At 31.2% G+C, this 14,910-nt stretch overlaps 1 protein-coding gene and 1 long non-coding RNA gene across 6 annotated transcripts; both read left to right on the top strand.

Annotated features, from left to right (window-relative positions):
• Positions 1-708: 708 nt before the first annotated feature.
• LOC145802043 (uncharacterized) lies at positions 709-4,905 on the top strand. 2 transcript variants are annotated; one of them, XR_014344261.1, is made up of 5 exons: positions 709-812; positions 926-1,043; positions 2,683-2,728; positions 4,334-4,520; positions 4,830-4,905. It is a non-coding gene; the product is annotated as an uncharacterized LOC145802043 (long non-coding RNA). The 2 variants fall into 2 exon arrangements; XR_014344260.1 differs by lacking the exon at positions 4,830-4,905 and having other exon boundaries at positions 4,334-4,728.
• Positions 4,904-8,623, top strand: LOC145802042 (uncharacterized). Of its 4 annotated transcripts, none has more exons than XR_014344259.1 (4): positions 4,904-5,646; positions 6,247-6,360; positions 6,979-7,074; positions 8,273-8,623. XR_014344259.1 is itself a non-coding variant. In XM_082894375.1 (4 exons), exons 2-4 carry the CDS (start codon positions 6,298-6,300, stop codon positions 7,722-7,724), a joined length of 351 nt encoding a protein of 116 aa, XP_082750501.1. In that variant the 5' UTR covers positions 4,904-5,646; positions 6,247-6,297; the 3' UTR covers positions 7,725-8,266. The 4 variants fall into 4 exon arrangements, 3 of the variants coding, with proteins under 3 accessions (XP_082750501.1, XP_082750500.1, XP_082750502.1); XM_082894375.1 differs by lacking the exon at positions 8,273-8,623 and adding an exon at positions 7,533-8,266; XM_082894374.1 differs by lacking the exon at positions 8,273-8,623 and adding an exon at positions 7,533-8,266 and having other exon boundaries at positions 6,227-6,360.
• Positions 8,624-14,910: the final 6,287 nt, after the last annotated feature.

Genomic DNA, 14,910 nt, shown 5'->3' with positions numbered 1-14,910 from the left:
ATGTATGACCACTACTACAAAAATAGTTAAAGATCACACTTTGACAAAAAAAAATATCTCACTTTTATTGAAAGTGTGATAAAAAAAATTAGATTGATATTTTAATCACACTTAATTTGATTAAGTGTGATAATATTTGTTTTTTATGTCACTTTTCAATTAAGTGTGATTATATATACATTTTTTTAATCACACCTTCTAATTAAAGTGTGATTACATATATACTATTACTTTTTAATCACACTTTTTAAATAAGTGTGATTATATATATATTTTTAATCACACATTCTAATTAAAGTGTGATTATTTATATATTTTTTAATCACACCTTCTAATTAAAGTATGATTATATATACACTACTACTTTTTATTCACACTTTTTAAATGAGTGTGATTATATATATATTTTTTAATCACACATTCTAATTAAAGTGTGATTATTTATATTTTTTTAATCACACATTCTAATTAAAGTGTGATTATATATACCCTACTACTTTTTAATCACACTTTTTAAATAAGTATGATTATATATTTTTTTTTTCTAATTAAAATGTGATTATATATATATATATATATATCTTTAATCACACATTCTAATGGAAGTAAATAAATAAATAAATAAGAAAAAAGCGCTAAAATGAAATTTTGGGCGCCAATATTTTTTCCCCAAAATTACTATTTTGATGGAACATCACAAGGTTTCAATCTCTCTCTCTATCTGATGATGATGAAGGCCAAATCAATTGCTAGGGTGATCATCTCATCTCTTCTCTTTGGTTGCTAGGGTTACTGAACCAATCGACTACTAGGTTTGCTTCTTCTCCTCCACTCTCTCCCTCTCACTCTCTCTCTCTTCTGAATCTAAAACTATTTTCCGAATCTTTGAAGCTATCTAATATCTATCTATGTTTTTCTCGCATAGCCCTAAAGTTGTTCAACATCAATCGGTTTAGGGTAAACGAAAGTTGCGACTCTTATTTTTGAACAGAGCTTCGATTCTTCTTCTTCTTCAACATAGCTTCGACTTGCAGCCCTAACAGGTTAGTTTCGACGTTTCTTCTTCTTCTTCTTCTTCTTCTTCTTCTTCTTCTTCTTCTTCTCTATTAAATTTCACCCTGACAGCCCTAACAGGTTTCTGGACTGTTAAATTTCACCAATCGAAGCCAATTAGTTGTTCGCATTAGGCAGTACCAGTGAGATTTTACTTCATTCTTTCCAAATGACCTAAATATGAGCAAATAGCAAAATGAGGAATCAGTAAAAACCAAATTTTGAATCCTTTTTTTTTCTTCTATATTTTCTGAAATAATTTTTATCTTTTTTTTTTGTTCTATATTTTCGAGCGAATTTCTTAGAAACAGAGCATTTTAATGGACTATTTTAAACACTTGTCTGAGTTTCAAAAAACTCGTTTCATGAAAACATCGAAAACAATAAAGTTTTTATAACTGATTGTAATCTGTTCTGATTGTAATTGTTGCTTTATTCTTGCCATCACTACGCAATTGCGTATTATTTTTTTAATCTTATTATTTTATTAATCATCTTTGTTGAAATTAGCTGCTACTGTTTCTTCTTCTTTTTATTATTTTTTATTTTTATAAGTAATGATGAAATGGGTATCTGTTGTGGTGGATGATTGGTGTTTGTTGTAATGCCTCTTAAAAAAATTATTTTCAGTTATTTGACAATTTGTGATGACAAAGGTTTGAATTATGGAGAAAGCTATATCAATGGTGCTATGATGTATGCATATTATATATATCTATATATATTGGCAATAAAAGAAAAAATGGTTTATTAGGCTTTCATGAGATAATTGATAGTGAGGGTCTTGGTTAGTAATAACAGGGTAAAATTTATGTCCAGTGCTTTGACATAGTGTGAGATTGAAACACAAATTGTCCCAATCTAATATATCAAATCTAAAATTTAAACATTTTTTTTCCTAATATAGTTTCGATTGATATTCATGTTTTTGTTTGCTTCTGTTGATCAATGAAAAGGAGCCAAGCATATGAAGCTAATATCAAGCTATCCTCTGCCAACCTGCCATACTGCCACAGCTATAGGGCAATGTAAAAACAGATGATCAATGCTTTCCTCATTCATCTTAATGCATAATGCTAATTGCTAAGAGATCCATTTGAAGAACATAGTGCCTAATTGAAGTAGCAAGCCTCTAACAATGGGTGGCTGATACTTTAACTGAGATAATGAAAAATCATTTCAACTTGTTAGTTGGAAGTTTAGACGGTTCTTGAAAAAAGATAGTGAAAAAAATAAATAAATATCCCAAGAGTCAAGACAAAGAGATAAACCAAAATTTTCCCTCTCTTTGGCATTTCTTCTTTTAGATTGATACATCTGTCCACTTCAATGTGTTATACAATGTTGATTAGATTTTTTAGATTGTCTTTTTTATTCTTGAAATTTTATAATAGCAACGTGATGATAATCAAACTTTTACTATTTTAAGTCTTGAAATTTATTCAAATAAAATCTTATTATAAAAAGAAAATGATAGCATTCCGCTATCTAAAAAATATTCAGAAGTTATTGTAGTTCATTATTATTTTTTTTAAAAATGTTTGGCTTGTATGATAGGAGTGCGAGTTCATTATTTATTTATTTTTGATGGTTTGTTGTTTAAGACAACTTCATTGAATGCACAAATAGGATGAAGCAATACTAATTCAATCTGATTGACTACATAATATCAAAGGTAAACTCTTATTATTCGTCCATTTTAGTTCCATTTGAATATCAATACTAATTCCATCCTTGATCATCATGTTCAAATCCTTTCAGGTTATATCCATATCTATTTATCTAAAATGAGCTACTTGATTGATATCTTAGAATTGAGTTTGTATTTTGTAATATTGTTAATATATAATTGGACAAGATTTTTTTCTCCTCCTTCATGGATTCACACAGCAAGCATCATGTGTTCATGTAGGTCCCATCTTTTCCAAAAATAATGGTGGTCTCATTATTTTTTGAATATAGTGGGTCCTACATGTGCACATGGTGTTTGATTCTGTGCATTGACTTGGTTCTGCTCTTGGGTTCAATGCCTGTTTGTTACTGACTATACATTAAGATCATTTTTTTCCCCCTGTGAAATATGGCATAAAATTGGAGTAATGAAGGCATACAATTTGCATACTGGCATCATACTTGTCATTGATCATCCCTTTTTCTTGACATATATGTTCTTAGGATTAATATTTTTTTGCATTTACAAGGATATGGCAAAAGGTCACAATTAAATAAAGATCTTCAAAAAAAAAAAAATTTGAGAAAATATTTCCTTATTAATTAAGCCGAGTTACTAGCTTTGAGTGTAGTGAGTACTTGCTGGGCTTAGCTTGAATAAAGGTTGCCTTCCATTTTGTTTGTGATAGTATTAACTCATGCTTGGCATCTTTGATGCTTAACATATCAAATATCATTTTTTTGCAAGTGGGGTTTTATATCTAGTCTGAGTGGGGTCGGTCGGCTCTCTAGTGCGTTCGGTGCTCTAGCAAGCCCAAGCACTCGGTGAATGAGTCAAAATATGAAGAGTCTAAGGTATAGACTGAGGCAAGCTCATCTACTCAACCAGTCTGCTCAACAACAAGCACTGTGGCTTGGCACCCTCGAGTCCCAATTCGCCCAAATGAGCCCTTGTTCGACCATGGACCATCATACCTCATTTCCATAGGGTATGCCAAGGAGCGACCAGGAGCATCGCTCGACCAACATGCAACTCCTTAATTGATCTTAGAGATAGAGGGTCATTGATCAAATACTTGACACGTTGAGAGATATCGTAGCTACCATCTATGTAACTACGTTATGCCATGATACACCCTCCGAAGTATAATACCTAACTTTGCAGCACTCATGATACAACCTCTAAGGTCTGAATCATGTAAAGATAGGCCTGATACCTCTACTCTGTCCAGGCAAGGAGAACCAGGCACCTGTCCATTAGTGAGCTTGTTGGTTACGAAAACTATGCAGAAGAGTATAAATTTTAAAATTCAGATCTTAACTCGTGTTAATAATGTTCTAGATGGTGAATAGGTAGAATTGTTCCTTTGTAGCTCTTCTTGCAAGCCAAACTATGAAATAATGATAAAGACAAATTTTAGACTCTTCACCTAATCTCATAAGGATAAGAGTTATATATAATTGTGCTTATAGGTTTAGCATCTTTCATATTAAACATTTCAAGCGTCCATTCAATATACTTCACTCGTGACAACCACAACTGCTTAGCTTTCCTGTCACAAATTATTTATATTCCTAATAGTTTACGTGCATCTCCTAACTCTTACAGGTCAATTGTCTTGGATAATTCCTATTTCAGCTTGTTAATCATCTTCACATCATGTCCCGCTATTAAATGCCATCAACATAGAGTAGAAGGATTATGAAGTTGAATAAAATTCATATTGAGAAAATCACTTGATATGATGACTAAAGTTGTCCCTAAAGAGAAGTTTTTGTTCTGCACAAAGTGGCCGGTATGAGCTTCAATTACAATGTTACGTGGTGGTTTTCTCTCTATGGACTAGAGGGGGTGATTGTTGTGGGTCCAGCCCATAATGGTACTAATTGCATTGGATAGAGAGTACAGCAATTTGTCGGATAATAGCTTTGGAAAGATGTATATGATGACTTCTTTCGAAAACTATTATCTGGCCATTATGCAATGTAATTATTACTATTATGTACTGGAATCACAAGTAGTGCATATTAAAATGATATGTTTTCAATTTCACACTTCTGTTATAGTTGAGTCATTTTACTCATATTGTTAACAAATTTTGCAGCTCCAATCTAAAGCCATTGGTATTGGACCAAGATATCGTGAAAAAGATATGGACAACATGGCCCAGATATTCAGGCATGAAGAATTGATAGAAACATGGTATACTCAGTTTTTTGAGAGGTATAAAGCTACTAAACCATATAGGTTATCATTTGGGGATCGGGAAACAGACAAGCGTACACCTGAGCTGATGTCTACTTATCTTAAAACCCTCAAGAAGCATAAGAGAAGACGAGTAGCATTTAAGGAAGATGAAACTAATGGTTTTGGCAATCCCATGTTAGAAAATGGATCAAACATGCTCCGAAATTCGGTTTTAAATGACAATGATGCAATTGATGATGATACATATTTTTTCCCTGAAACGATGTGTCCATTTAATTGTGTCCCTGATAGTGCTCTTCCTCACATAAACCGAGTGGAAGAAAACCACAAAGTGGATTTTAATGGTGTTCTTGATATGCTGCCCCAAATTATGACAAGGAGCCCTATTATGATTGAGAGGCTTGGTATTAGACCAGAATACCTGAGCATGGAACAATGAGGGAATCAATGTCGTGGAAAAAATGGATCTCATGGAAACAGGAAACTTCTCAGTCAAGAGCAAGCATCAGAGATGTCTAGAAAAGTGATAGCTCGTGTGCTAACAAATGTGGGGTTTGAAGCTTCTTCAGAAGTCCCAATGGAAGTCTTGTCTCAGTTGCTGAGTTGTCATATTGGTAAGCTAGGCTGTATCTTGAAAGTCCTTTCTGATAGTTACAGAAACAGTGCTCAGCCATCGAACTACTCAAGATGTTCCTTCAAACAGCGGGGTATAGGTGAGTGAAGCTGTTTTTATGTTATAAGCTTGAATTTGATTGGTTTTTTTTATTTACGTTTGTTTAGTAGACTATTGGCTTTGAATTTCTGATAAAGTAGAAATGAACTCTGAAGTAGGATATTGGTGGAAAAAAATTATTTATGCAGTATATATGGGAAGCAATTTGTTTGAATTCCTCTTGGGTTGACCTTGAATTCTGTTCTAGGCAGGCTTGGTCTGGTTTAAATTTTATCAAATCTGGTATCAAATAGTGAACTATGTTACTTTATTTAGGTATATATGATTTTTGTCCATGGAAAATTGGAATCAATGTTGTGCTATTTTAGGTATGTTATGCATGTTTGGGATCTTTATGTGCATGATAATGTGCTCACATGTATCATTTGTTTTGTGACTCTTTCTACGTTTACTTCATTAGTCTCTCTCGTTAAGTTTTGATTCATGAACTGTCATTTCTTGAAAGTTGTTATATATCTGGCTTCTCTCTCTCTCTCTCTCTCTCTCTCTCTCCCTCTCATCACAATTATCTAACCTATTTTCCCCTTCTATCATTACGTATTTTCCCCTTCCATCATTAGTAATCTTGGGGCTTTAGCAGAGCTCGTGAAGGATAGTATGAGGAATTCTGTGCAACAAAACTCATCAACAAATGCAGGTTATCCAGTCACAGATAGAGTCACAGCAGCAGGCGCCCCTTCGACAACCCCAGCAAGTATGTCTATCTACTTTTCTTGCCTTTCTATAGGGAAGTGCTCTGCTTCTGGTTCTATAGTGCATGTAGTTGTTTGTGTGGTGGTTAGAATCGTGTGATTCACGATTCGATTCTTACTGTTTGATGTGATTTCCCACCAAAATGTTCTGAATCATGCTGTTGAATGAAAAATTGAGTGAAACTGATGCAGTTTGCATTTACAGTTTATAATATTCCTGATTTTTACTAGGGTCTTGGAATTTGTTGCTTTTAGTTTGGAAGATAGCAGTAAGATGATGAAAATGATTGCTCTGGTGGTGTGACTCTACAGATACCAAGAATGTGAATGTAACTACTATCTAATCATTATTACAGTGCTTTACATATGCTTTTACAAGGCAATTAAATGCTTTCCAGACTGGTGATATGTTATTTGGCATGTAAGAGACTTTGTTTAAATGCTGTATAGAGTTGCAAACTATGTTCATGTTAATGTTTACTACATATTGTTCTTCATTAGATGTTTCTAAACATGAAAGGACGATGTTTCAGAATTTGCTATCTTATGGTGTCACTTCTTACACATTGTCTTCCATTAAAATGCTTCTTAATAAGCAATCATGCCCTTGTTTTTCATAGGTTAATTTAAAACCAAAGGTTCCAACCAAAGCTGTATGTGCAGAGTATCTTGAGTTGAGAAAAGAAATATTGACTTTATTGAATCTTCAGAAACAGGTACTTCTACCTAAGGTTCATCTTGAATTTGCATCTTTTTTCATTGTTCAAATATTTATATAATTTAAGTTTGCAAATGTTCTGCTGTGCTTTGACTGATATTTCAAGGTTGTGAATTTTCTTTATTGTGCTTTGCCTTTTTATAGTTTATAGAATCCTTAAAGTGACTTTAGGCCATGTTTGGATCTTAGATTTATTGAGGGAAAGCAAAATGAAATAAAAAAAGATAGGAAACGAGGCTAAAGTAAAAGGAGTTAAATTTATTTATTTATTTTTTAATGCTTTATCTGATAGAAACAACTTCTTGAATAAACTTGCAATCTTCACATTTACCAGCAACTTATAGCAAATTAAACTAGTAAATCTCTAAATTCCTAACTTCCACAAACTTAATATCCTGTGAAGTTCTCTTGTTGCCTTTTGATTTAATATCTTGTGTTTCCTTCTCTTTGTTTCAGATATTGATTGTGGTAGCACTTGGGTTTCAAAGTTTGTCTGTTTTATTTGTTTCTAATGGCGGTATGTTAGACAATGACACATCGAATGGAATGATGAGAAATCTGCTCCTTTCTTTCTTTCTTTTCCTTTTGCTTATGTTCTTACTTGGGCCATTGTTTAGATTGAGAAGCTTTTTAAAGATGAAGCTATAGAAGAAAAGGGTGAGCGAGCTAATGTTTCTAGTCACTCTCAAGTTTGTAGTCAATGTTTCTAGTGACCTTCAGCAATTCGTAATATAAATCCCCTTGTTTATGTCAAGTTCTTCTTTAGCCATCCTATAATTTTTAATAATTTTAGAATTATACATATCATTCATGGCTCTGTTAACATTTGTTGTTATGCATAAGGGGTTTTGTCTAGTTCTACTCTGTGATGCTTATTCCCATTTTTTTATTTGTTACCTTCCCCAAGTAAGTATGTGAGATTTAGTTAACTAACTCCAAAATCCTATTTGTTCAGAATGATGAATAAATTATGGGCTCGTTTTATCGAGTATAGACCTTAATCTTGTTCGAGAATTTTCATCAGCGTTGGATATCACAACTTTCATCTTATTTTTTAATTGACTTTATTGTATTTTTCTAGATGGATGATGATTATTATTCAGAATATGTTGTTTCTAGCATTTCAATATCTAATGATTATCTTATGAAAATCCTGATAATGGAAGGGACTCAGTTTATTGGTGTGTTTTTGTCAGGACTTCTTGTAAAAGAAGGCCACCAGGTATCAATCCTATTGGGGGCAGTTTAACAACTGGATAAATTAAATTATTTTTGGTGTGATCTAAATGTAAGTTTATAAATTAATTAGTAAGTTTATTCATATGCTTCTGGCGGTTTTTAAATTAATTTGTTTTTTTATTTTTCAGGTCAAAAATTTCTTGGAGAGATGCAAAATATGGTCAAAGAATTCAAGAACTTATTTTTTTCAAGTTTTTTATTTTTTATTTTTTAATGTATGTAATCAAAGTTAATTTTTTTTTTTATTAATTTCTTTGTATATACTTTTAAACATTAAACTTTCATTTATGAAATATATGATATTATTTCATTCAATATATGGTTGTGATTCGAAATATAGTATATAGTGTGTATTACATTATTCAAATGCGCGTGCAAAAATAATATTGATTATTCTTTAAATATGTCAATTTTTTTTTTATCACAGGTTTTATTAGTTATTAATCACACTTAAAAGATGTGATCTAAATGTTTTTAATCACACTTAAAAGGTGTGAACTAAAGTCTTTAATCACACTTAAAAGGTGTGATCTAAATGTTTTTAACCACACTTAAAAGGTGTGATCTAAATGTTTTTAATCACACTTAAAAGGTATGATCTAAAGTTTTTAATCACACTTAAAAGGTGTGAACTAAAGTTTTTAATCACACTTAAAAGGTGTGATCTAAATATTTTTAATCACACTTAAAAGGTGTGATCTAAATGTTTTTAACCACACTTAAAAGGTGTGATCTAAATGTTTTTAATCACACTTAAAAAGTGTGATCTAAATATTATTAATCACACTTAAAAGATGTGATGAAAGCATTTTTTAATGACACTTAAAAAGTGTGATTAAAAATGACCATTTTTAATCACACTCCTAAAGACCACACTTTAATAAAACTTAAAAGGTGTGATTAAAAAACATACATCACACCAAAAAAGTGTGATCTTTATCTATATTTGTAGTAGTGGACGCAGCACACGGTGTGCCTCGGACTTGAAGAGTTGTATCATTTTCCATATATTTGTGTGGTGTTGTAGAATTTCGTTTACGAGGGGATATTTTATTCTAAGAAAATGATATATAAATTTATTTTTGTAAATTTATTTTTTTAATTTAATAATGTGATAGTAAGATAATTGATTAATAATTATATAATAAATTCGAGAGAGAATTAATTCAAATATTTTCATAGAGTACACATCATTAAATCTAAAAATAAATTTAAATTTTAAACATAAATGATAATACTGTTTATTTTATCTAATTTTTGGTGTGCGGCTGACTTTTGGAAAGTAAACAGACTTGTAGGCGAAACTGAGCATAGATATTAACAGCCTTGATACGTACTCCCGGACCAAGGGCTGAGCAAAAAAATGGGTAAAATTCGTAATTCGTTGCAGTTTAGTTCAATTTGGTAGATTTAGATTGATTTTTTGAATTCGTAGTTTAGTTTTGGATTGAAGAATTAAAAATTCGTAATCTACGGATTGGTTCCGGATTGAACCCTACGGTTCCGGATTGGAACCGATCCGAACCGTATACAAATAGTTTATATTTTTATTATATACCCTCCCGTATAGTATTTTCTCTTATTCCATATAAAACCTAAATATAAACCTAAACACGCATAATGTCTTCTTTTATTACTTTTGTTTGTTAGTTTTTAGTTTTGATTTGTAATGATCTAAATACTTATTGTGGAACTAGTTTTTTTATGATTATTTATATTTTAGAACAATATATCTCTATTATAGAAAGACATGTTACTATTGTGGAGCTAATATAGTGCTATGCTTATGTTTTTATGAAATTAAAGTATTATATATATATATATATATTTATTATTTAATTATGTAAATCCGTGGTCTTAAATCGATCCAATCCGTATTTAAATAGATTGGTTCGGATTGGTTTCATGATTTAAATGGATTGGATTGGTTCTAATTTTTTGTAGATAACAGATTGGCCCTGCTTTTATCCCAATCTTATCCAATCCGGACCATGATCACCCCGACCCAGACTCCACTCCCCCACACACATTTGTGAGGGCAACAATGCTCGGGACCACTAAAAATGGTACTCTAAATGCACCACTAGTGATGTGGCAGTGGACAGGGTCCACCGCTTGTGTCTTATTTTTTATTTTATTTTTTTATTTAAAGTGCTTGCCAACTCATTAGTGATACTTTAGAGCACCACTTGTAGTGAGATGTATCATTACCCTTTTTGAGGGAGAGAGAAAAAAATTAAATATATATATATATATATAATGAGTAGTTATAAATTAATTAGGGGTTGTTGAGGTTATAAATTTTGGGGTCCCAATATTATTCAAATATTAAATAAGATGACAGTGAGGGAATCTCCAAATAGATTTACCAAAATATATAAATAAAACTGAGGTAGAAAATATCAATAATATATTCGAGTGGTAGGAAGAGTTTAGAAAAACATAAAAAAATGGGAACAAGCTCCGGCAACTCCACAAGGTTCTTTACTCGCGAATTCAATCCCGCATCAAATGAAACCGGTCATCGTAAGTTGACAATGCTATAAATTTCCATTCATTCTTAACCACTTTTAATTAAATCTCATTTTTGTGTATGCGTGTTTGAGATTAACTTGAAAAAATTAAAAAACCAATTTGAGCCAATACTGGCCACTGCACCGAGCAATATTGGAAGGCGATTGGGAGAGAGTGAAAGAATTTTACAAGTCACATCCAGGAGCAGAGACAGATAGCATAACAGAAAGCAAGGATACGGCGCTGATGGTAGGGGTTATGTCGGAGCAGAAAATAGAATTTATAAAGAATCAAGTGGAGTTTGGAAGGGTGGATTTGAGAAGAGTGAACAAAGAGGGGAATACTGCACTTCATGAAGCTGCAATTGCTGGTCATTTAAAGGCTGCTAAGTTTCTAGTGGGAGAAGACAGAAGCTTGCTATCCATTTGTAATTCGGACGGGTATTTACCACTTCACTTGGCCGCTGCCTATGGTCAGAGGGAGATTCTGATTTATTTTCTGAGAGTAGGTGAGGAGCACAACCTACAGCTATCGGATTTGGAGTTGGATATGCTTATGTATCTTGAAATACACCAAGGATCCTAGAGTGTTTTTTTTCTAAAGTTTCTTAAAGTGGTGCATTGTATGATTGAGATTTAATGCTGAAAAATTGATGTGACTTGTCATTAAATCTCAACCACACAATGCACCACTCTAGGAGACCTTAGAAAAAAAAAACTTTAGAAGATCCTTGCTCCTTGAAATAACTGCCAGATTCTTTGGTAAGTACTACTACTACCGCTACTATTATTATGTGATACACCTATTCCTCACAAGTTTTCATGGTCTTTACTGATGGCTAGTATTAGGCCTGTGCAAATAATCGAATCAACCAATTAATCCATTCAAACCGACCGAGCTGATGGAATATTGCATGATTTCGACTGCTGCTAGGGTCAGTTACGAATTACAAACCTTGAATTTTTTGAATTGGCCGTCGGCCAACGAATTAAAGATCAGAAAATTCTTAAAACCAAACCAACCGTATATCTTGGGTTGTTTGGGAAGAGCTTTTTTTAGTTTTTTTTGGTTAAAATAGTACAAAAAGGCAAAATAGGTTAAAATAGTCAATAAGACAAAATGTCACATCAAATCTATAATCATTTTACTTTTTCTCTTACAAACATCACATACAACTACAAAAAAATTCAACTATCTTCTTAAACACACAAATTTTAACCTCCTAAAATAGTCAAAAACTAAAATAACCTATTAAAATAATAACTTTTTAAACACTCACCTTATATATTAAATATAAATTTTACAAGTGTCAAACTATATTTGGTTTACAAGATTACACCTTAACAAATTTGTTGGTCTTTAAGACACTGTTAGCTTGTCGTCATTTTTTCTCTCATTTTATGTCTCACAAATCTGCCAAACATCTCATCACCTATCCTAACCCCTCATTTCTCTCTCTTCAAGTCACCTCACAAATTAATCCTCACCAACCCTCATCAATTTGCATAACTCTCTCCCTCTCATCCCTACGTTGTTCTCTCTCTAAACCTACTCTTTCTCACCCCCATCAAAGATCTCTCTCACTTGGATCTCTCTTAATTCTATAAGCAATGTTTTACATAGCATACTGTTGAACTAACGGTGGTGAAGAATCGTGGTGGTCGACCGACGATTGTGATGAATCATAGTGGTCGACTGGTGGTGGTGATGAATCATATTGTCAAGTCTGATCTCCCTCACACCATCTATCTTTCTTTGGTCTCAAATCTCGCTACCCTGCGATCTTCTCCCTCGAAACCCCATCACCGATCTCCCCTCAAACTACTACTGTCGTTGGAATCTTTGTCTATACCTTAACTCCTCTATTTTTTGTGTTGTATGCATATGCTGTCGAAACCGACCTTAACCAACCGTTGATTTCTGTTGAGGAAAGACAGTTTCGAATCAGAATGGGTCGAAATCGGCCAAGATAAACATGAACCTGATACATTCGGTTCGGTTGATGGGTTTACAGTGAACCCGACCCAACGTGTGCACAAACTAGCTAGTATATATATTTATATTAGCATATGTCGTTATGCATATACTGAACAAATAACTTAAAATTAATTTTATTCACCCAAAAAAAAACTTAAAATTAATTTTAAAATTAGTAATAAATTATAAATATATCTTTTAAATTTTATTTAAAATACGAATTATTCATTATAATTTGAAAAATTATAAATATCTCAATTCCTCCTATACATATGATAAAACTATTTGGATTATTAATTGAAATATATTTCTAATATTATTAAAAATTGATTTGATACTTTTTTTTAATAAAATGAGCGATTTATTATGAAATTTGAAACTTCAAGAGGTGAGATATAATTTTCGAAATCACATGAAATAAATCGTATTTTAAACAAATCTCTATCCTAAAATTAAATAATAATATAAAATTTATTTAAAATGTATAGAAAAATAATTTAGAATGAATTAATTTTTAAACATTTCATTAGAATGTATGTGTGTGTGTGTGTGTTGTAGTTGTTACGCCATTAATTGTATTTTCTAAATTCTTAATAAAAAATAGATATTATAATTTAATTGGTAAAGATGGAAAAAAATTTAATAAATTACAGTAATTATATTTATAATTAAATAAAAATACGTTTTGTCCTATAAGTTTTTCAATTTTAGCTTATTCTATGTTAAAGTTTGTCCAATTATATAAAGCTAAAAAATTTCATTCATATTTTCTATTTAAATATACAAATAAATAAATTTTATTTGGATGCTTCCTTTAAATCTCAAATTAGATGCAATTTAGATATGGTTAAAATTTTATTTTTAATTTTCCATCAACAAAATTTTTAATTTACAAAAAATTAGATAGACCAATTAGTTTTTACCATGTATAGCTTATACCACATATTTTTAATTTTTAATTTTTAAAAGAAGACTTATATATGGTTAAACACACGGCATATGTATTTTTTGTCGTGGCATAAAAATTTGCACTGCTTATGTATTTTTTTAATTATGTTTACATGAGCCATGCGAAATTTCTTTTTTAATTAATAAATCTTCTATAAATATTTTGACGGCTAAAAAATTCTTATGGACTGTTTAGTTTTCAAAAATAAATATATAAAATTTTGAAGTAAATATTTTTAAAATTCAAATTAGATATGGATTTTTTTTTTTAAATTTCTATATTAAGGTTTTTAAATTTCAAAATCATAGATATGATTAGATGGACTGATATTTGTGTGCCATGTATATTTCTTAAAGTTTAAAAAAAATTTAAAAATTAAGAAATTTAGATTAATCCTTTGAAACTAATGAAAAATCCATTTTTCTTAAGAGAGATGCCACATCTCTTAATTGAGGATCCTAATTTCAACCCCAATGACGTTGTTAAGAATGATGTGAAGTAGTCTCACACTCCTTCTCCCCTCTCTTTTTCTCTCTCTCTCTCTCTCTCTCTCTCTCTCTCTCTTTCTCTCTCTCTCATCCTTAACCCCCTAATTCCATATTATTGGAGTGGGATTGGGGGAGCAAAATTAGGAGAATGAATATATGTAGATTAGTCAATCCTATATAAAATAGGAATTTATTTGATAAATAAAAATCTCTTAAAATTAGATGAACTCAATGAATACGACGCATGGTGCCTCTACGTATTCCAAAATTTTAAAATTCCTTCATCCCCTACACCATATTTTTTTATTTTTTATTTTCAATGAGATTTGAAATTTTGAGTGATATATTTTGAATGATAAACATTTGGAGAGAAGATTAACTTAAAATCAATATAGTCAAGAAGGATTTCAAGAACAAATTCTGTGAAATAGTATTGTATAGAGGACCAATCAATTAAACAAAATAAATTGAACAACGATTTAAAAACAAATGTGTGAATACAAGTTATGATACATTTATACATATGCACATATATTTAACATCACATACATATATTATTATCTATAAATACATTAATATACACATGTTTGGAAATGTAGATACGAAAGGAAGAGTGTGGAAAATGCATTTCTTATTATTAATCTTGATAGTACATACAAGTCGTATT

Source organism: Camellia sinensis, chromosome 11 (assembly GCF_055761805.1).
Source record: "Camellia sinensis isolate YWXY chromosome 11, ASM5576180v1, whole genome shotgun sequence".
NCBI classification, from domain to species: domain Eukaryota; kingdom Viridiplantae; phylum Streptophyta; class Magnoliopsida; order Ericales; family Theaceae; genus Camellia; species Camellia sinensis.
The sequence above is the reverse complement of the archived record's forward strand: the minus strand, read 5'-3'. Positions and strand labels throughout refer to the sequence as shown.